General features: G+C 41.5%; 1 protein-coding gene across 1 annotated transcript; it reads left to right on the forward strand.

Annotated features, from left to right (window-relative positions):
* The first annotated feature begins 19,350 nt into the window (after positions 1–19,350).
* Positions 19,351–21,750, forward strand: LOC122003860 (probable glycosyltransferase At5g03795). The gene is made up of 4 exons (XM_042558851.1): positions 19,351–19,699; positions 19,800–19,930; positions 20,364–20,712; positions 20,806–21,750. The coding sequence occupies exons 1-4, from the start codon at positions 19,358–19,360 to the stop codon at positions 21,493–21,495; spliced, it is 1,512 nt and encodes a 503-aa protein (XP_042414785.1). The 5' UTR covers positions 19,351–19,357; the 3' UTR covers positions 21,496–21,750.
* The last annotated feature ends 1,068 nt before the right edge of the window (positions 21,751–22,818 follow it).

Raw genomic sequence — 22,818 nt, forward strand, 5'->3', positions numbered from 1 at the left:
TTCGTTATCTACCATCAGCAAGTACCAACAACAGATATAAAGTATAAATGCTGAACGGTAAATTAAATCACATATCTCAAGTGAAAAATGAGGTATCGAGCTCGGATAGTATCCTCGAGCTCCCAGGTAACCTCCTTATCCGAATGATGCTGTCATACGACTTTAACCAGTCGGATAGTCTTGTTCCACAACTGACCCTCCTTCCGGTCCAAACTTCGTACCGGAACCTCCTCATAAGTGACGTCAGACTGAACTGGAACTGAGACATCTATCAACACATATATCAGATCGGGTACGTATCTCCTCAGCGTAGATACGTGGAACACAGCGTGAACGCCTGCCAAGGACGGCAATAGTGCCAACCGATAAGCTACTGCTCCAATCCTTTCCGAGATCTGGAAAGGTCCAATGTATCGCGGAGCTAGCTTACCTCTGAGGTCAATCTCTTCACCCCTTTCATGGGTGAAACTCGCAGAAATACCTAGTCGCAAATGGAGAACTCTAAAGGTCTCTGTCTCCGGTCAGCATAATACTTCTGGCAGTCTTATGCCTCTGACATCCTCTGTCTGATAATATGGACCAACTCTGCCTCACGCTGAGCTCTATGAGGTCCCAACAACTGGGCCTCAGGGATTCTCGTCCTGATCGACAACTGAGCAACTATGGTAACAAGAATACCCTGCTCTGTCTGTCCCTGCTCCTCAAGGTCTAACTCAGAGAAATCCTGAATCAAATCTGTGACCACAACTCGGTGGCAAGCTAAAGTCCCTCTGGACCTCTAGCTAAGTGTATCGGTAACCACATTAGCTTTTCCCAGGTGATAGCTAATGGTACAATCATAATACTTCAGGAACTCCATCTATCTCCTCGGTTGAAGATTAAGTTCCTTCTGAGTGAACAGATATTTGAGACTCCGATGGTCAGTGAGAATCTCAATGTAATATCATACAGGTACTGCCGCCAAATCTTCAGGGCAAAAAAAATAACAGCGGCCAACTCCAGATCATGAACTGAGTATTTTCTTCTCAGGCTCCCTCAACTATCGAGAAGCATATAAGAATACTCTACCGTGCTGCACCAGAACAGCACCTATACCCTGTAGAGACGCGTCGGTGTAGAGGACAAATTCGTCCTCTTCCGTAGGTAAAAACCAAAAATCAAAGCCGACACTAGTCTCCGCTTCAGCTCCTAGAAGCTGGTCTTGCAATCCTCAGTCCAAGTAAACTTCACGCCTTTCATGGTCACGCGTGAAAGTAGCATAGCTATACGGAAGAAACCCTCGACGAAAGGTCTGTAATATCCTGCGAGTCACAAAAGACTGCGGATCTCCTACACTGATTTCGGCTGCTCCCAACGGTAACAACCTCTATCTCCTGTGGAACCACGGTACACTTCTACTGGTGACCGTGTGTCCCAAACATCATAACAAAAGAAAATCCAAACCAGCACTACTGATAATCACATATAGATGTTCTCGTCGAATCATCTCTAGATCTATACAAAGGTAGTGTACGTGACTCACCTCGGATCCGTAATAGATCACAACATCGTCCACAAAGATAATGGACACCTATCCAAACATCCTCGACATACCAGGATCATCGAGTCCCTGAAAACATCTAAGGCACTGTAAGCATATATGGCAAAAACCAATACACATAATGTCCGTATCACAGACATTCCTATCCATAAAATCTCCAATAATAAATCGAAAAATCTGATCATCAATAACATAAATCACCAAAGAATAAATCCTCCAAGGTGAGAGCAACGCTCCATCACAGGAAACACCACATATGTGGGAGCAACGCTCTACCACAAGAAATCCTCAATATGTGGGAGCAACACTCCACCACAAATAATCTGAAATATGTATTTGCAATAAATATAGGAGCAATACTCCGCTACCAGCAATCCGTGATATGTGGGAGCAACGCTCCACCACAAACGATCCATAAGTGTACAAGGCACCTAACTATCCAACTAGAGGCTGCACGAGATCACTCAACCATATATCATTGTGGGCAGCCGAAGGTATAAACAACCTAATAAACAAATCAAATCCATAGTCAACTCTATCATCATCCTAGTGGGTCATCCACTGATAGGAAAATTAGTTGATGGGTTAATTCAACAAATGACATAATGCAATCACTCCACATTCTGCATTCAGTATAAGTAGAATCATCATACTGCTACCAATGTATACACCTAGCACACATGCTCACACAACATATGTATGATCAACAAAATCCTCCAATTATTATACACCAAAAATACTCACAACTCAGGTATATTCAGTATGATATCTCCAACAATGCATACCGAACCCGTGTGCAAAATCAACATAGGTAAAATCAACAATACACCTCAAACCACACTCACATGACATATCTTCACCTATGCCAAGAGTATATCCAACATATACTTCCAAATAAGCATACTAAACTCAGGTGCACTCACAAATCAAACATAATCAAAAAGATACCTCAGATATCACACCAAACACATATGTACATATCACAACTCAGATTAAATCGACAAAATGCCTCCATCAAAAACACCACCGATGTACTTATACTACATCTCCGATTTAATCAACAAGCTATCTTCAATAATACCTCCAGATACATACACCGAACTACATATCTATGATCCACAAGGAACCTTCAAATCATATCAGAACATGGATACATATACTACTTGCAAATGGACAGTCTACCACAGGACTCCTACAACCCAAAACAATCATGATATACATGCAAAATCAGCATACCAGCTCAATCAAAGAGACCAACCTTATGCTACCAACACTCATGGGTTACGGGTATATCTAAACAAAATTCATGCATATGTATCAAGCATGAATACATCAATCAAAGGCAACCCAAAATAAAGCAGCCTAATCATCCAGTAACAACCCTGCTATAGGTTCAAAGGAACTAGTATCGTACATGAAAGATATACACACCATGGTATAACATTGCAAGTCAATGTCATACACTACCAAGACTATATCTAATGGGGAAAATTTTATCATCATATATCCAAATGTACTCTTCCAGTATACACTAGTAACGATTGTATCCCATAAGTGTTAAGCAATCAGCTCTACACTTCCTTACATCAGCGGGGTCACATATCCCAACGCACCCTCTAAGTTATCCCACCAGATTTATACAGTCCATGGTCAAAGTCTTCATGGAATAGGATACATCGATCCTTTATAAACTATCCAAGTTGAAAAAAAATGATTTCTGACTAAATCAGTCCTTTCCACGTCAGTACAAAACATGTACTCAAATGTGCTTTAGATACATAACTAAGCACAAATATCCTAAAGGTTCGAACCTCTAAAAATAGAGTATGACAATCCTCTACTGATCAACCAACAAAACTAAATCATTCATCTACTAACTAATCAAGAATACCTTAATCCTCCACTAGCAACTAAGGTATATCCAACCACATAATATCATATGTATAAATGTGTACGACCCAAAAGAAGAAGTCAGAATTTAAGAACATCAAGACACTCTCATCTTCATCCTCAAAAACATCAGCTCACACTATATCAGATGAATCAATCTCTACTCCCCATGAGAACTTATTAGCATTCAAAACATCGATCATTATTTATCCACACAGTCCAATATCAGAGGAAACATATATCAATTTTTATCATCCTGTTAACTAACCACAACTAACCAGATTCATTAAAATTTCATGGGCACACTCAACCGTAAACTCTCTAGCACCCAATTTATAATCTGAGCACTAACTATAATCATCAAAACTGTAAATATCATACATGACACTCATTATGTCACCATCAACGACATCCCAAATATAAATCATCAAAATAGTTATCCACTAATAGATCATCAAAACAAATATCTAGTAATTGGTCATTAGACAACCACATAACATTTATCCTCATAAATCATTAGAAATCAACATATCATAATATCTTATATCACAATATCCCTCAACCTCAAACCATTCTCAACAATGATCAAACATGGTAACCCCCAATGACCAATTTCCATCGTACCTGGTACCCTAATATCCAAAAGATATGAGTATAAAACTCTCCTGGCTAAGTCAACAGGAGTCTATAGGTATCATCCACTACCCAGCTAACAATAGCAGAGGCTGGTATGTGCCTCCAACCCCTATGAGTAGTAACAGAAGCTAAAACTACTGATGGTATGATAAGAAAAATCACCAGAGACTATAATCCTTGATCTCTATTAAGGTCAATCATGCTCAATGACTAACCATCACATGTAATATGTGCTACTACAACCAAACAGGTACTACATAAAGAATGCTAATACCTATCATAAACTATAAAATTAAACATCATACCTATATGCCGTCTGGAGATGTTCCATCGCTGTCCAGCCCCCAAAATGACCTCGGAATTCTGTACGAGAAAAATAAATACCGGAAATCCATATAAATCCAAAACGGAAGTCCATAACATAATCGAAACGGACAAATCCGTGCAACCGAAAATAACTGCCCACACCAATATGTCTCGTAACTAGGGCTAGTATAAAAATATCCAAAAGCAAGTATCACACCCTGCTCTGATACCAATGAATTGGTATCAGATAAATCTCGAAAATCCAACACACGGAAATCAAACAAATATCGCCAAACTTTGGCGCTCTGATACCATATCAATTGGTATCAGGTTATATCAACTATCCGAAATACGAAAACAAAGATCGTAAAACTTAAGCTCTCAAAAATCCAGAACACATAGCAAGTATCGTATACCTGCTCTGATACCACTAAATTGTCACGCCCCAGAGGAGTCTCTGTCCGAAGAAATTTTGGCAACATCTCCCCTGTACGGCGGACAATATAAAACTTTCTACATATCACATATACATCAGCCACAGGCGGCTGGAATGATAACAAAAAAAATAAAAAAAACAAACACCACGCAGTTTATAAAGATATTCAGCCTCTGGCTGTCACAACCACGCAGTTAATAATAGTAATCAATAACAATAGGACTCTGACTCGAAATCCACCCTACTCCACTACACTCGTAAAGCTCAAATCCAACGAACTCACCTCTTCTGCCGTCCAGGCAGGCACGTAGTAGAATGAAATCCAATATCATATCAAAAATCCATCAAAAGGTATCACTCCATACAATATCCATAGGAAAAATCCAAAGACAATACTAAAACAAAGTCTGATATAGAAAAAGGCCAAAATAAAACAAATAACGAACTAGTAGAGAACTGGCTCTACGTGCAGATGGGGGGCCAGCGACTGGAACTGCTCCGGACAGCTTCAACCTGAAAATATCAACAATGGAGGCGGGGTGAGTCCAACACTCAGCAGGTACAACTGATATGCATAATAAAACAAATAACAGACAACACTAATCATGCGTACAGTCTCCTGAATACGAGAAGGAATAAATGCAACTGAAACGAAATCAGGAGATAACTGTACTAACCGGGATCAAGGTACAAAGGTAACAAGTCGTCAGACCGAAGAAATCATAATCCTGTATGCATGTCAATCAAATGCATCCATACAAATGCAGCATATAAGTGCAGCAATCACAACAATAAAATGCAATAAATGCATATGGTGACCGTGCACTCGGACATCACTGCTCCTGACAGTGACTGAGTGGACGGAATGCTGTCGGAGTACTCCTGTCCTCTGGCCCCAAATCATAAATGGGGGAGCTCAATGCTCTCATCTCCCGGTACACAACGACGGGGAGGAAATCTCTGCCGGCTACCACGCTGAGTCTCCTGACCAACGGAGCCAAACAGAGTCCACCATCTGCCGGCTACCACGCTGCTACCCTAAATGCCAACGGAGCCAAACAGAGCGGAACTGACTGCCGGCTACCACGCTGAGTCACCTGACCAACGGAGCCAAACAGCAGAACCGCCACACTCCAGCCAGATATACAACTAATCCATGAGTGATGTGTGCAGTACATGTAACTGGCGATGGACTCAACCAAGTGGAGCCGACAATCGCACAGCATAAAATCATGATGCATGACACTAAAAACATGGCATAGTCCATATAACTAGACACAAGTGTGTACCACTGGAAGAAGTATCAAATAGAAGGTACACCAATCAAATAGGGTATCAAATAAACCCTAGATCCAGAACATATCATAGCATGTGGTTGGTTCACTACCTAAAGCATATGTGATCAGGTAGATATCATGCAGTGCAGCATAAATAAACAAACAAACATGTAACTAATCATGTAGCGACCAACCGAAACAAACAGATAACACAATTATTGTTATATGTTAAACATATTATCATGCATATCAAAAGACATAAGTCAAAGTACCCGCCTCCAATATAGAAAGGTCCAATCTGACGTCGAGATGCTCGTCTCACGTCAAAGTCCTGCGTCAACCGATACACATATATTTATTTAGCTAGAACTCAATGAATAGCTAAATAAAAATCTCAACGACTACTAGGGTAAGATCCTAATCAACCTTCAAAAACATCTCTTCCTAACACAATCAACAATCCCAAACTTACCTCAATTCACTTATCTCTGGGCTCAATCCGTATCACCAACACCTACAAACATTCTAGCCCGCATAAGGATTCTGGTGGAGCTACTATAATCCAACAACAAGAAATTAAATCCAAACTTACCCCTAGATGTCTTACCTGCAACGGTGCCAAGTTCTTCCTCTCTACCAAAGATTTAACAGAGGGAAAGACTAGGCTGGAATTCCTTGCTCCTGTCCGAACCCAAAGTGAGTTGCTGGATCAAAAAGAAATCTACAGCGCATAAAAGTCCAAATCCACAGGACACGATACCTACACCTCTCAGCCGTATCTGTTGCTCCACAACCCTCAACTAGTCGCACTTCCTCTCCACTGGTCGGAGGTGATAAGGATCCGGCGACAGCGCTAGGTCACAGTGAGGTTGGCTGGTGGAATCTTGGCAAAGGTGCGAGAGGAAACTCGACACTAGTGGGCTAGCTCTTGTAGTGGTCGTAGGTGGAAGGGACTCGGACTGTCGGCGAGGAGATGTCGGCTGGAGACTAGGGCACGGCTTGACACATGGTCTCCCGGCGAAGAGGGCTCGACTGTCGACGCTAGGGCAAAGGAGCTAGGCCGGCTGCCGGCGCTCGGAAGAGGAGAAGGGGAATCGGTCGGGCTAGGGCAGAGGAAGCCGCGGCGCTAGGGCACACAAGGAAGACCGGCGGCACTTCCGTCCGGCGTCGACACTGTGCAGAGTAGAGGAGAGGCGGCTCTCGTCGCCGGCGGCAGAGGGGAGAGTGTGTGCACCCGAGAGAGATGAGGAGAAAATCAGGTTTGGGAGAGGAAACCGGCGCGAGGAAGAAGGAGAAAAGGAACGGGCGGAGAAGGTGTCGAGCACGGGAAAAAGAATAAGAGAAAAAGAAAAAGAAAAAAAGAAAAAGAAAAGATAAAGGAAAAGGAAATAAAACTTTTCCTCATTAAAACAGGGTAGCCTAAACAGGTTTTTCCGGGCCCCATTTTTATCCCCGTTAACTTGTCCGTACGAGCTCCGAAAAATTCTCGAAAATTTTCCAAAAATTCCGGAAAATTTCCTTATTAATATTTTCTATTTTTTCGGTATTTTACATCCTCCTTGTATTGTTTATTAGTACTATAATTGAGAGTTCTCGAGTCTTCTTGAACATGCTTTTAGAATAATTAGTTGTTAACATTGAGTACTTTCTACTAGAAAAATGTGCATTTGCTCATTTTATAGTTTCTATATTTTGAAGTCATTTATAAGCATCTATATGTGTATTTGACATAGCATGTATGATTCAATCATATTATGGAATTGTATTTGCTCTAGCTGCAGTCCAAAACAATTCTAATGCAGGTCTATCATGAGTATCTATAACCATATTATAAGACAGTGATGACAACATAATTCATGATAAATAGTAAAATAAACTTTAATCATTGTAGATAATATTCCATGATGTTTATTAGATATAATTGGCATATTTGATGGATCAACTATAAGAAATATCTTTAGATGATTTAAAAACCACTCCTATGTAGAGCTACACTTAATCTTAGCAATTGCAAAGCCAACTGGAAGAAGATTTTCATTATCATCTCTTGTTGTAACCATCAATAATACCCTGACCCAAGATACTTACTGTTGGTGCGGTTAGCACTAACGATTTAACCCAGGTTTTAATGAATGATAAATAGATTAAGTTAGTTTTGTTGTTGTCTGACACTTTGATCGAGTGTGCAGGAGAAGTCCAGACAGGTCGACGGGCTGACCGGATGTCTGGCACGAAGTCCAGCTAGGTCGACGGGCTGACCGGATAGCTGGCGAGAAGTCCAAGCGGGTCGACGGGCTGACCGGACGCTTGGCGAGAAGTCCAGCTAGGTCGACGGGCTGACCGGATAGCTAGCGAGAAGTCCAAGCGGGTCGACGGGCTGACCGGACGCTTGGCGAGAAGTCCAGACGGGTCGACGGGCTGACCGGACGTCTGGCAGGTAAGTGAGGTAAGTCACTGGAGGGGAGTGACTGCGAGGACGCGTTCTCGGGAAGGGAACATTAGGCGTCGATCCGGCTTAGATCCATTTCGGATATCTAAGTCGAGATCGTGACTAGATTCCGGTCTCGGAAAGACGAAATCTAAGTCATACTAACTTGTGCTAATTCATACTATTATAAAATGTGCTAATAATCTATGTTGCAGGTTATATATTGCCTCGGACTAACTTTGTTTTGCAGGAAAAGGGAGTTTTCTGGAACAAGGTGGTCCGGCCGCCCGGAAGGGATCCGGGCGCCCGGAAGGCAAATTATATCCAGCCGAGTCGTCGCCACGTGGAGCATCACGGTTTGTGCAGCCACGTCACATTCCAGGCGCCCGGAAGGGATCCAGGCGCCCGGAGCAACATATAAAAGAAGCCCCAGACAGGAGCTTCAGATCAATCATCAATCTGAGAACTCTCCTACTGCTGGTCTTGCTGCTCTATGTTCCTGCGACGTCGACAAAGCTCCGACAAAGTGCTCCTTCGGTTTTTAGTTAATTTCCTTGTCGGTATTACTTTGTTTCATTAGCTTTTCCTGTATTCATCTTGTAATCATATTCGAATTGCTAGTGATTGCCCAACGAAAGTGGTCAAGGACCACGGGCCTTCGAGTAGGAGTCGTCACAGGCTCCGAACAAAGTAAAAAAATAACTGTGTTCATTTACTTTTCCGCTGCGCTTATACTCGGTGTTTTTTCGAATCGATATTCACCCCCCCCCCCTCTATCGAATCTAATGGTCCTACACTTACCTCTTAGGTGTGTTGCATAAATTCCAATTAATTTACGAAAATATATTTGAAAAACTCTTCTACATGCACCAAAAGCCCAAAAATAACATTGTAATTTATCACAATTTCTTTTCAATACAACATATGTATCTGAGTCTCGATATTTAGCTCATGAAATAGTCTACAGATATCACCATAATGCTTATTGAAATCACCTACCATCTTATTTATAGCTTTCACACATGCATAGTATGTCTTTCAATGTGATATATTCACTCCAAATCATAATTTTATCTCATTATGAATGTTTATGGGTCTATAATCATTTGATGTCACAAAATAACTTTCAATCTAAGAAGCTATATATGAAGATATGCACGCAAGATGATCAGTTGTTGCCATAATAAGACCCTATTGATGATACTCTAAATATTTTGTAATAATGCACTCAATATCTCAACTTGCAATTATTATTCATGTGTAATTTTTTTATCACAAATTACTTTAACTCTATTCTTCTTGATGTCCTTGATTTTGTATTGTGTAAACCTATAATAAGAATTGATATATATATATTTATTTTAGTACTATTGAAATTGAAGTGAGTTAACATTATGAAAGTTAAAAAAATACATTACCTAACCAACACAAAATTCATCAAAAGAGTCACCTAGATCTTCCAATAACAATGGAACAAGACTTGTGTTCATTTCATATGTATCTTTAGCTAATAGAAACTACTCTTTAAGGTTGCTATATTCATTAGTGTTGACTAGCTTATCTAATAAATAGTGCATATCATTTGCTAAGAAATCATCATCGGAGACATCCATTTCAATTTCCACTTCCATTATATTGTCATTATATTCTTATTTAGTTCACGTTTCCTCAAAAAGTTCTTCCAATCTTGTACTCGTATGTACCGATCATCCTCAAAACTAGGAACTTATTCATTCAAATTGAAATTATAATTAATAATCTCTCAAGTAACCATAACACTAGAGGAAGTTAAAAATGACATCTTGTCGGTACTCATATTTATATTTGGACTAATAGATTTATTTTGATTATCTATTTGTGAATCTATAAATTGCATCAGAACTATAAGCACCTCATTAAAAACTTAATCTTCCCTGTATTGATACAATCAGAAATATACATGTCTCAATTGATCCCAATCAAAAGCTTTATCCTCGATAGGATTTTAGATGTCGCTGGTGCTTCAAAGTTTTTCTAGAATGCTTGGAATTTTGAAATATTTCTTCTGTGTCAAAAGTTTTAGAGCTGCCGAAGCAGTGATTTAAATCAAACCAAAGCTTGACTACTCACTTTTAAGGATGCTTCTGTTAGGTCCAAAAGTAGCTAGAGGGGGGGGTGAATAGCTCGTCGCGTTCGCTCGGTGCGCTTCGTTGCTTGTTTCTTCTTGGATGTGCAGCGGAAATTACAGAAACAAATACAACCACGCTAACACTAGGATTTTACTTGGTATCCACCTCCAAAGGAGGTGACTAATCCAAGGATCCACACCACGCACGCACCCTCCACTATGAAACACTCCTTTTCGGTAACTACCGAGGGCGGAGAAGCCCTACAAGACTCTCAGTACAAGAAGAAGAAAGGGTAGTAAAGATTAAGTAAAAGCTTACAAGAAATGCAGTGAAAAACCCTAACCCTAACTTCTTCCTCTTGCAATAGATCCGCCTCTTGACTTGGAAAGCTTCCAAGAACCTTCAAGAACTGGCGATCACGTGCTTGTAGAGAGCTGTGGAGGAGCTGGAATGAATCTGAGAAGAGCTCGTGAAGAGATGCCGAAGACCACGCTCGCCTGCGGCTTTAAACCCGACGCAACGGTCGGATCCCGATCGATTCGAATGTTCCGAATCGATCGGGGAGGCTTTGGATCGATCCACGGATCGATCCAGCGCCTCTGTGCGAGAAGCGCTGGATCGATCCACGGATCGATCCGGCGCTTATCGCGCGGGACGATCGTCCGATCGATCGGGATCGATCGGGGGACCTCGATCGATCCATGGATCGATCCGAGGCTTCGATCAAGAACGGATCGGTCCATCGAAAAACGGCTGGATCGATCCACGGATCGATCCGAACTTGGTTTTGCCCAAAACCAAGTCCCAAACCTCTAACCAACATCCGGTCAACCTTGACCTGTTGGTACATCATGCCTCGCATCTGGTCACTCCCTTGACCTGCTAGGACTCCCCACCAAGTGTCCGGTCAATCCCTTTGACCCACTTGGACTTTTACTCGTCGTGCCAAGTATCCGGTCACTCCATTGACCTACTTGGACTTCCACCAGATGTCTGGTCAACCTTGACCCATCTGGACTTCCTTCCTTGCCAAGTATCCAGTCAATCCTTTGACCTACTTGGACTTCCCAACACCAGATGTCCGATCATCCTTGATCCATCTGGATTTCCTTCCTTGCCAAGTATCCAGTCAATCCTTTGACCTACTTGGACTTCCCAACACCAGATGTCCGATCATCCTTGATCCATCTGGATTTCCTTCCTTGCCAAGTATCCAGTCAATCCTTTGATCTACTTGGACTTCCCAACACCAGATGTCCGATCATCCTTGATCCAGAAGCTTTCTGTTCGCTGGGAAGAATCTGGATCGATCCCCTGATCAATCCACAGCCTGGATCGATCCACGGATCGATCCAGAACTTGGTTTTTGCCCAAAACCAAGTCCCAAACCTCCCTAACCAACATCCGGTCAACCTTGACCTGTTGGTACATCATGCCTCGCATCTGGTCACTCCCTTGACCTGCTAGGACTCCCCACCAAGTGTCCGGTCAACCTTGACCCACTTGGACTTTTACTTGCCAAGTATCCGTCACTCCATTGACCTACTTGGACTTCCACCAGATGTCCGGTCAATCCCTTTGACCCATCTGGACTTCCTCTTGCCAAGTATCCAGTCAATCCTTTGACCTACTTGGACTTCCCAACACCGGATGTCCGATCATCCTTGATCCATCCGGATTTTCCCTTGCCAAGTATCCAGTCAATCCTTTGACCTACTTGGACTTCCCAACACCAGATGTCCGATCATCCTTGATCCATCTGGATTTCCTTCCTTACCAAGTATCCAGTCAATCCTTTGATCTACTTGGACTTCCCAACACCAGATGTCCGATCATCCTTGATCCATCTGGATTTCCTTCCTTGCCTGGCTTCACTCACCAGGACTTTCACCTAGCTTCACTCACTAAGGTTTTCCATCTGCCTAGCTTCACTCACTAGGACTTTCACCTAGCTTCACTCACTAGGATTTCCTTCTGCCTAGCTTCACTCACTAGGACTTCCTTCTGCCTAACTTGCCAGTTAGGACTTCCCAGTCAAGTATCCGGTCAACCTTGACCTACTTGACTCTTCTTCGATCAATATCTTATTGTCAAACATCTAAACCCAAACCAAGACTCAGCTTGGTTAACCCGGTCAACCTTGACCTGAGGGATGTTGCACCAACAATCTCCCCCTTTTTGATGTTTGACAATACCACAATAACACTTACAATCCCACATGTAAGTTAGGCTAATCCTATAGCCTCCTTCTTCATGCCACTAGGTAATGAACGCATAAGTTAAGCTTTTCACTCTCCCCCTAAGAGGGCAAACTCTCTCTAGGTAATGAAAACCTAACTTACTTCCATTCATTCTCCCCCTCTTGGCACACATCAACCCCCTACTAATAAAACACATCAACTCGTCTTTGGACACACATCAACCTATGCTCCAATTTTGGGCACACTTCAACAACTTCATCTGTTGAAGACTCTCCCCCTGAAGAGTTGCTCATCGTGATCACAACTTCACTCATTGTGATCAACACAATAATGAAGGTCCCATACCCTTCATTTATCCTTAACTTCTTCCTCAATGTAGACAAATACCCAACCTTGAGCATTTTCTAACATCTTGAGTTCCCACTTGAAATAATGAGGATATCCACTCCCCATTTCAAGTTCAACTGCTCATCCATGAGCATTCTATTAACAGAAGGTTAACCACCTTCCAAGGTTTATGAACAATAATTTTCATGTCTTTAAAGAGTCCCTCCCCCTAAAGACATGGTGGTAACTTCTGTCATTGCACCAACAATGACTTGGAATCCCTAAACCTTTAGGAAACCCAGATTTAGAAGTTTTGAGGTTCAAATGTTCAAAATTTGAAACAAACCTCAACCTAAACTTCAATGAAGTCTTCCTTAACCATTCCATCCTTGTTTTCAACACGAAAACACCCTTTTTATGTATACAAATGTATTTTAAGGGTTTGGAATGGTTACCTAGACTAAAATAGGTTCAAAGTGCCGAAATCAGGCTTTCCCAGCCAAAATCAGCAACTTGGATCGATTGGAGTTGGGTTCCAATCGATTGAACCTTTCTGAATCGATCCACTGATCGATTCAGAATACCTGGATCGATCGGCTGATCGATCCAGAGAGCTATTGCTCGCGAGATTTGCCTTCTGAATCGATCCATAGATCGATTCAGACACTCCAATCGATCCATGGATCGATCGGAGCTCTGATAGTTGCTGAAATTCCATTTCAGTCAACTTCAGAAACCCCTAGAAAATTCTACAAAAATCCAAAAATTATGAAATTTCGTGTAGACATTGTTTAGGGCATATATTATCAAGGAAAAATAGTTTTCTATGAAAATACATCATCTTTTCAAAGATTGACACAAACTTGAAAACTTGCAAAAACTTTAGTGTTTTCTTCAAGTTTGTGTCTAACTATTCAATGGTGATTACTATCAAAAGATAGCCTTCACCAAGGTTTTTCCAAAATCATTTTGAAAACTTTTTCAAAACCAATATCCCACCATGTTCCTTGGGCATAATGCACATGACTTGTACATTAGCTTTCCCAATGATGGGAAAACACATATCTATGTGTTTTGATGAAACTAAAACTCAAAAGAATGCACTAAATCAACATCTTGAGTTTTGTTCATCATCCTAACATCTCACTTGTATCTAATGTGCACTAAAACACATACAAGTCATCTTATAGGTCTTTGTGAGATGTAGATTTTGGTTTTGCCCTAATCTAGGGATCATGCATATCTATCTAGGCATTTCAAAGATATTAGACATCCACCTAGGATGTCACTTGTTAATAAGTGTTGTTAAATGCCATTTATCCTTAATTACAAGAAATTAAACTAATGCATGATAATGTTATGGCATACATCAAAAGGAAATAATTTTTCAAAAGTAAATATCCTATAACTACATGATGTATGAATGTCATGACATGGTATTTTTGTATTTTTCATAATAAGTCATGAATGCAAAAGTAGACATGATGTCATGGCATATGATAGGCAAACAATCATGGCAAGATTTAGCATAAATAAAATATACCTAGATTAACTATCTAAGTATCCTTAAAACCTTAGCTAAACTTACAACTTAAACCTAGATTGCCCTTAAGTGCGTCAAGAAAACGCCAAAACCTAAATTAGCATTTCTAATTCCCTTGATTAATTTATGCCAATTGAAATTAAGCATATTCCTCAAATGTTGGCATAGTTCATTTTTCCACAAGAGTAGCACTTTGACATAAGGCTTCAATATCCTTTAATTTTCTAAGAACATACCAAAATCCCAACTTGGTAGCTCTTATGAATTTCCCAATATGTGCCTTTTAAGATTAAAATCAAATTTTCACCACTAGGCACATTTTACTCTTTCAAGGAGTAAATAATAGTTCCATTTCATTTTCAAAGGTTAACAAAAACCTTGAAAATGCTCCTTGAGTGTCAATTTCCTCAAAGTTGGGTTAACTACCCTTCTAAGCGGAGTTGACACTCTCTAACCCATCTATGGGGTAGAGAAGATGCTCCTAGGAACCCAACACCTATTGGTGCTCCTTGGATGCTCTAGGTACTCACTAGGGATAACTTCCCTAGATACCTTCCTAGTGACCTTGTTGGGCTTCTTAGAAGCCTTGGTCACATTTTCTAGGTCAACCCTAGGGATAGCCTCCCTTGTGACCTTGTTAGTGACTTTCTTAGACTCCTTAGAAGTCTTAGTCACTTTGGTTGCAAAAATACTCTTAGGGATGACTTCCCTAGTATTCTTGACTTGACCACTAAACCTAGGGTTTGTTCCATAACTATATGGAACCCTATGATAACTAGGCACATCCTTCTTAGCCTTTGGTTTGTATCCCAAACCTCTATGGCTATTTGATGGCTTTGACTTTCCTAGCCCTAGGTTTTGCTCACTTTGCCCTTTTAGGATATTTTCCATCCTTTTTAGGGTCTTTTCCATTTTATCAAGTCTTGATCTCAAGACTTGATTTTCTATCATTAAATCCTTAGAATTTGGTTTTTCATTAAGTCCATGAGCATTTTGGTTTCTAGGCTTGTATCTAAAATCCTTAGAGTTATTGCCTAGACTTTTACCTACATTCCTAACCTTAGGAGTGATAGTCTTAGCATGTAGGGCCACATGCTTTTCCTTAAAGCCCTCATGCTTTCTATTCTTATGGTAAATTGCATTAAAATGATAAAAGTTAGACCTATCATGCTTTTTACCATAATGTAAAGGAGTAGGCTCAATAAATGTTACCTTCTTCTTTACCTTGGAGGCTCCCCCTTGACTAGTGCCTCCTTGAGCCTTGACCCTCTTCTTCCCCTTGGGGCATTGACTACGATAATGCCCCTTTTGATTGCAAGAGAAGCATATAATATGCTCCTTGCTCTTCTTTGTTCCGGGAATGGTCTCCTCGGGCTTCTTCTTGCCCTTTTGCGTCACTTGACCCTTCTTCTTGGCCAAGTTGGGACACTTGCTCTTGTAGTGCCCACTTTCCCTACACTCAAAACATATGATATGATTTTTATTATTAATTGAAATGTTTATACCTTCTTGTGTAGGGATGGCACTTGCTCCTCCATTTGATATTTCTTGAATTTCGGAGGTGGCACCATCTTCTTCTTCTTCACTTGACCCGGATGTAGAAGCTTCTCCTTCTTCTTGATCCGGCGTCACCAAGGATTGCTCCCCCTCAATCCTAGAGGTGGAGGCTTCATCATCTTGAACATGAAACAAGGAGTATGCTCCCTCCTTGTTCCCTTCGTTGCATTCCCTTGAGGATGAAGCTTCTTGGATTTCCTCTTCTTCGAAGGTTGAGCATCTCTCAACCTCGGAGTCCTCCTCTTGATCTTGCTCCAAAGAGTCACCCTCTCTGGATTCTTCATGATCTTGTACAGTGGAGGGGATCTCTTTATGAAGCTTGTCCAATTTGCTCCATAATTCCTTTGCATCTTCAAATTCTCCAATTTTGCAAAGGATGGTGCTTGGCAATAAATTGACCAAAAGCTTGGTCACTTTGTCATTAGCCTCGCACCTTTGGACTTGCTCTTGGCTCCACTTGCTCCTCTTGAGAACTTTACCCTTTGAATTTCTTGGAGCCTTGAAGCCTTCCATTAGAGCAAACCATTGCTCTATCTCCATCATAAGAAAATTTTCGATTCTTGATTTCCAAGAATCGAAACTCGTAGAAGTGTATGGTGGAGCCACCCTTGTGTCAAATCCAAGCCCATCTTGGAATTGCATCTTAAAGTTGAGCTTGATAAAGTCTTGAACTTGAAGAATTTGCTCCAACTTCTTCACCCTCTAGCTTTTCTTGATATGCTTGACCCTTCCGGCGATGATTCCGGTGAAGAGCGGCCTTGCTCTGATACCACTTGTTAGGTCCAAAAGTAGCTAGAGGGGGGGGTGAATAGCTCGTCGCGTTCGCTCGGTGCGCTTCGTTGCTTGTTTCTTCTTGGATGTGCAGCGGAAATTACAGAAACAAATACAACCACGCTAACACTAGGATTTTACTTGGTATCCACCTCCAAAGGAGGTGACTAATCCAAGGATCCACACCACGCACGCACCCTCCACTATGAAACACTCCTTTTCGGTAACTACCGAGGGCGGAGAAGCCCTACAAGACTCTCAGTACAAGAAGAAGAAAGGGTAGTAAAGATTAAGTAAAAGCTTACAAGAAATGCAGTGAAAAACCCTAACCCTAACTTCTTCCTCTTGCAATAGATCCGCCTCTTGACTTGGAAAGCTTCCAAGAACCTTCAAGAACTGGCGATCACGTGCTTGTAGAGAGCTGTGGAGGAGCTGGAATGAATCTGAGAAGAGCTCGTGAAGAGATGCCGAAGACCACGCTCGCCTGCGGCTTTAAACCCGACGCAACGGTCGGATCCCGATCGATTCGAATGTTCCGAATCGATCGGAGGCTGGATCGATCCACGGATCGATCCGAGCGCCGTGCTCAGAAGCGCGCTGGATCGATCCACGGATCGATCCGGCGCTTATCGCGCGAAGATGTCCGATCGATCGGCACGATCGGACCTCGAATCGATCCATGGATCGATCCGTGGCTTGATTCATAGCGGATCTGTGATCTCGAAAAACGGCTGGATCGATCCACGGATCGATCCGAACTTGGTTTTGCCCAAAACCAAGTCCCAAACCTCCTAACCAACATCCGGTCAACCTTGACTGTTGGTACATCATGCCTCGCATCCGGTCACCCTTGACCTGCTAGGACTCCCCACCAAGTGTCCGGTCAATCCCTTTGACCCACTTGGACTTTTACTCGTCGTGCCAAGTATCCGGTCACTCCATTGACCTACTTGGACTTCCACCGGATGTCCGGTCAACCTTGACCCATCTGGACTTCCTCCTGCCAAGTATCCAATCAATCCTTTGACCTACTTGGACTTCCCAACACCAGATGTCCGATCATCCTTGATCCATCTGGATTTCCTTCCTTGCCAAGTATCCAGTCAATCCTTTGACCTACTTGGACTTCCCAACACCAGATGTCCGATCATCCTTGATCCATCTGGATTTCCTTCCTTACCAAGTATCCAGTCAATCCTTTGATCTACTTGGACTTCCCAACACCAGATGTCCGATCATCCTTGATCCATCTGGATTTCCTTCCTTGCCTGGCTTCACTCACCAGGACTTTCACCTAGCTTCACTCACTAAGGTTTTCCATCTGCCTAGCTTCACTCACTAGGACTTTCACCTAGCTTCACTCACTAGGATTTCCTTCTGCCTAGCTTCACTCACTAGGACTTCCTTCTGCCTAACTTGCCAGTTAGGACTTCCCAGTCAAGTATCCGGTCAACCTTGACCTACTTGACTCTTCTTCGATCAATATCTTATTGTCAAACATCTAAACCCAAACCAAGACTCAGCTTGGTTAACCCGGTCAACCTTGACCTGAGGGATGTTGCACCAACAGCTTCACCCTACAACAAGATTTTAGTGCCCCCCAAAAACGAACAGATCTGAGTTTCGCTCGACCATTGTAGTCAGAGCAGGCTGGGAGGAAGGTTGTGTTTTGCCGATTAGGACTTCGATGGTCAAAAGGGGAGGGTTGTTTGTCTTCGTTGAGTTGTTGTTTCATGCTGCAAACCGTCAGAAACATGTCGATGTTGGAAATGGTGTGGTGTTTAAGTTTAGGTTTAGTTTTCTTGTTGGCCCTTTTGATGAAGAAGTTGCACCGTTGTTAACCATCGGTGTTGGTTCAAATGCACATCACAAAGAAAAATTGAATGTGGTTCAGATTTCTCTTTCAGTTTGGATGCACGTAATAGTTACGAGAGAAAATACGGAGGGTAAAATTGATATCCCATCCGTGATTTGATAATTTTCAAAGTAACGTACGTATATTAGATATTTAGTAAAGTTAGTTACCTGATTTGGTAAAAAGTTGTATCTATTTGCATTTAACTGACTGAATATTTATTATGAGCAAGAAAACAAGAAACACCATGTTTCAACGATGTGCCCCACAGAATTTGGCCAATCCTCGTTTCTGGAGGCCGGAGTGCTCTGCTAATTCCCCGTTCCCTGCCTTGACAATTACAGCGGAACAGAACTCTGGCCCGCACCAACGGCCAGGGCAACCTTCAATTTGGAGCCTCCCCTCCGCCCTTTTCTCACCATTTCCTCTTCTTCTTCTTCGCCTCGCCAGTCACCATGAGGCCATCGTCCATGGCGGCGGCCATGGAATCAAGGTCACTAACCCTCAGGCGCCACCGCCACGGCCGATCGATTTCCACCTGCTGCTGTCGCCGCGTCGCCACGGTCGCCCTCCTCACTGCCTCCGCCACCGTCTTCCTTGCCTTCCCCATCTCTTCCCCCCTCTTCGGCCTCTTCTCATCGGACCCATCTCTCCCTCATCCTTCCTCCTTCCTCCTCCGCCTAGAACAAATCCGACCTACCAATGCTTCATTCCCTCCTCCTCGTGCTCCATCATCAACAACGACTCAGAGCCCTACGAATTCGGCTTCGGCGGGGTTGAACCCTAACCAAGCCGATACAAAGCCCCGACCTTTGCGCCATGAGGTGAAACATAAATTGAGATTTTTTTTTTTTGTTTAAATATCAATATCGATGAGGATTAATTGTGTTGGCGTTTGAGCACTGTGTTATTGAGTTCGTGTAGGTGGCTTATTGGAGGATGACGCCGGAGGAGGCACTCCGGCGTGCCAAGAAGGAAATTAACGAAGGCCCAGCAGTTTCAGATGATCCAGAATTGTACACACTGCTATTCCGCAATGTGTCGGTTTTCAAGAGGTTAGAGATCATGCCGTCTCCCTTTGTTCTTACCCAACATGAATTGGTGATCTGATTATTTAGAAGGAACATAGACCTGTTTTCTTCTCCATAAAGTCTTTGAATTCATAAATGTTTTAGATGACTTAAATTTCATTGCTTCTAGAAATCACAGGTATTTAAAATTCTATTTTGTTGATATGAACAAAATGCTACGCATCAAACTTCATTTGATAAAAATCACAAGTAATGATCTTATAACTTACCGATAATTGCTTGGTTTAGTGGTTAGTAAGCTAAATCTGGAGAGCTTCTGCTCATATGACTTACCTTGTTGCTCCTGCTGTAAACCAAAAATGCAGCTTGATCATATGACTTATTGTACTTAATAGTTCTATATAGAAAACACCTAGCAAACAAGGCTTAACATCTGAAACAATGCTATATTTTTCAGGAGCTATGAACTAATGGAGAAAATACTTAAAGTTTATATCTATGAAGATGGTCCGAGACCCATTTTCCACACACCAGAGCTCCAAGGTATTTATGCTTCTGAAGGATGGTTTATGAAATTATTGGAGGAGAACAAGGGATTTGTTACCAAGGATCCAAGCAAAGCTCACTTGTTCTATCTACCATACAGCATCCGCCAGTTGAAGCTTGCCCTTTATGTCCCTAACTCGCATAACATGAGGTCCTTATCATTGTTTCTGAGGGACTATGTGAATACCATTGCCGCGAAGTATCCATTTTGGAATAGGACTCGAGGGAGGGATCATTTTTTGGTGGCTTGTCATGACTGGGTAAATATACACAACTGTTTAGGCTCTTAAAGTTCAGTATTCAAGTTTGTGTAATAACATTGAAGGGGCTTACTTCCATTGAATCTCCTACAGGGACCTTACACAACGACCCTACATGAAGAACTTTGTAAAAACACCATCAAAGCTATGTGCAATGCTGATGCCTCAGAAGGCATATTTGTTCGTGGCAAAGACATATCTCTCCCCGAAACCACTATCAAAGTGCCAAAGATGCCTCGTAAGTATGTCGGCGGGGGGCACGTTTCTGGGCGTTCGATTCTTGCCTTCTACGCTGGAAATATGCATGGAAGGGTTAGACCACTCCTCAACAAGTACTGGGGTGATGATAAAGATGAAGACATGAGAATCTATAGACGCCTTCCAAATAGGGTCTCAAGGACAATGTCCTACGTGGAGCATATGAGAGCTAGCAAGTTCTGCATCTGTCCCATGGGTTATGAAGTTAACAGTCCAAGGATAGTGGAGGCCATATATGCCGAGTGTATTCCAGTGATAATAGCAGACAATTTTGTTCTCCCTTTCGAGGAACTGTTGGATTGGTCTGCGTTTTCCGTAGTTGTTGCTGAGAAAGATATACTGAATCTGAAGAATATCTTGTTAGGGATTTCTCATAGAAGATACATTAGAATGTACAATTGTGTGAGGAGGTTGCAGAAGCACTTTCTGTGGCATGCCAAGCCACTCAAGTATGACATCTTTCACATGATTCTTCATTCGATATGGTTCAACAGGTTAAATCAGATACAACAATATCAGGAATAGCTCTTGGCACAATGGATAGAAGTCTTTGCCACTGGTTGAACTGTTTGTAGTTCGGGATTCAGAAGAGTAGCTTGCAAATCTGATGGAAAAATATATAACATTTCTTGTTGCTAATGTACAGTGAAGCAAGAATGGTCAGTAAATTCTCGTATACTTACATATTGACTATGCACATTCTGGATACGTGCAATGATCATAAATAGTGGAATAGCACAAATTTGGCCTAGTTGGAAAACACCTTGAGAAATTTGCAAAACTGTGGCCAATGCAAGGTTCCACCAAAATAGTTTTATATCTGCTGGTTGATTCCATGTTATAGCAACAAAAAAGTTCTGTTGACCTTTTCTCAGCTTTTGTTCCTTGTGAGATTTTACTCAACTATGAGACTGCAGGTCATGACACTAAACAGATAAATACATTAAGTGTAAATGTTTGTATTGACATTTGGAGGATTTATTTGCTTGTAATAGAACCATCAGCCTTTATAAGAAACTACTTTTTTATTTACTTTATCTTTTATACAAAAGTTTTAGTTGCAGTTGTGCAACTACTCATTTCATATAGTGGCTCTTTCATGGGATATCGATTCTATGAAGCAATGATTTAGTTAATAATTTTTTTTATTATATACTTATTAAGTTTAAGCAGGGGTCAGATTTTTTTTAATCCCAACTCTTAACTTTAAACATGATGGAGTGTCTTTTTATGGAGAAACAGGATCCAAAAATGTTATAAAAACGATCAGCTAATATGGTTTAAAATTTGATCAACCATCAAAATGACAAGTTAATAAAAAGCATGAAACAAATGGCTCTTGGGAACCCAAAAGACAAGGTAATAAAACTCACAAATGTGATGTCCCTTCTTGTTGATGTTTGTGCTTGCCGTCATCAGGAAGATTACGACAAATCACCCCTTGAAAATCAAGAACCAAATCGCTCAGTATTTCAATCTCTTTTCTCTATACTTGGACGCTTTATATAAAGTGGAAATGGGTAGTCCTCTAGACTGTACATTGCAGTTTTTTTTCCAATTGCACGTTGCAGTTTTTCCAAGTAACTACAACGTGCAGTTACTTTTCACAAACATCTCACTCATACAATTGAAGTCATAAAGACTAAATAAGGACATCAATTCATATTTAAGGAAAAAATGATTTGTACGACAGAAGCGTATTGAGCAAAAAATGCTAAGAAAATTGTCACACCTTATATAGCCGTTCTTCAAGACAAATTAGAGACATCTATATCTTACATTTACATTAAATTAAATCATTTACATCAATATGAACATCTCTAATCCCTCATAATGATCATTATGTCA

This window comes from Zingiber officinale, chromosome 7B (genome assembly GCF_018446385.1).
Source record: "Zingiber officinale cultivar Zhangliang chromosome 7B, Zo_v1.1, whole genome shotgun sequence".
NCBI lineage: Eukaryota > Viridiplantae > Streptophyta > Magnoliopsida > Zingiberales > Zingiberaceae > Zingiber > Zingiber officinale.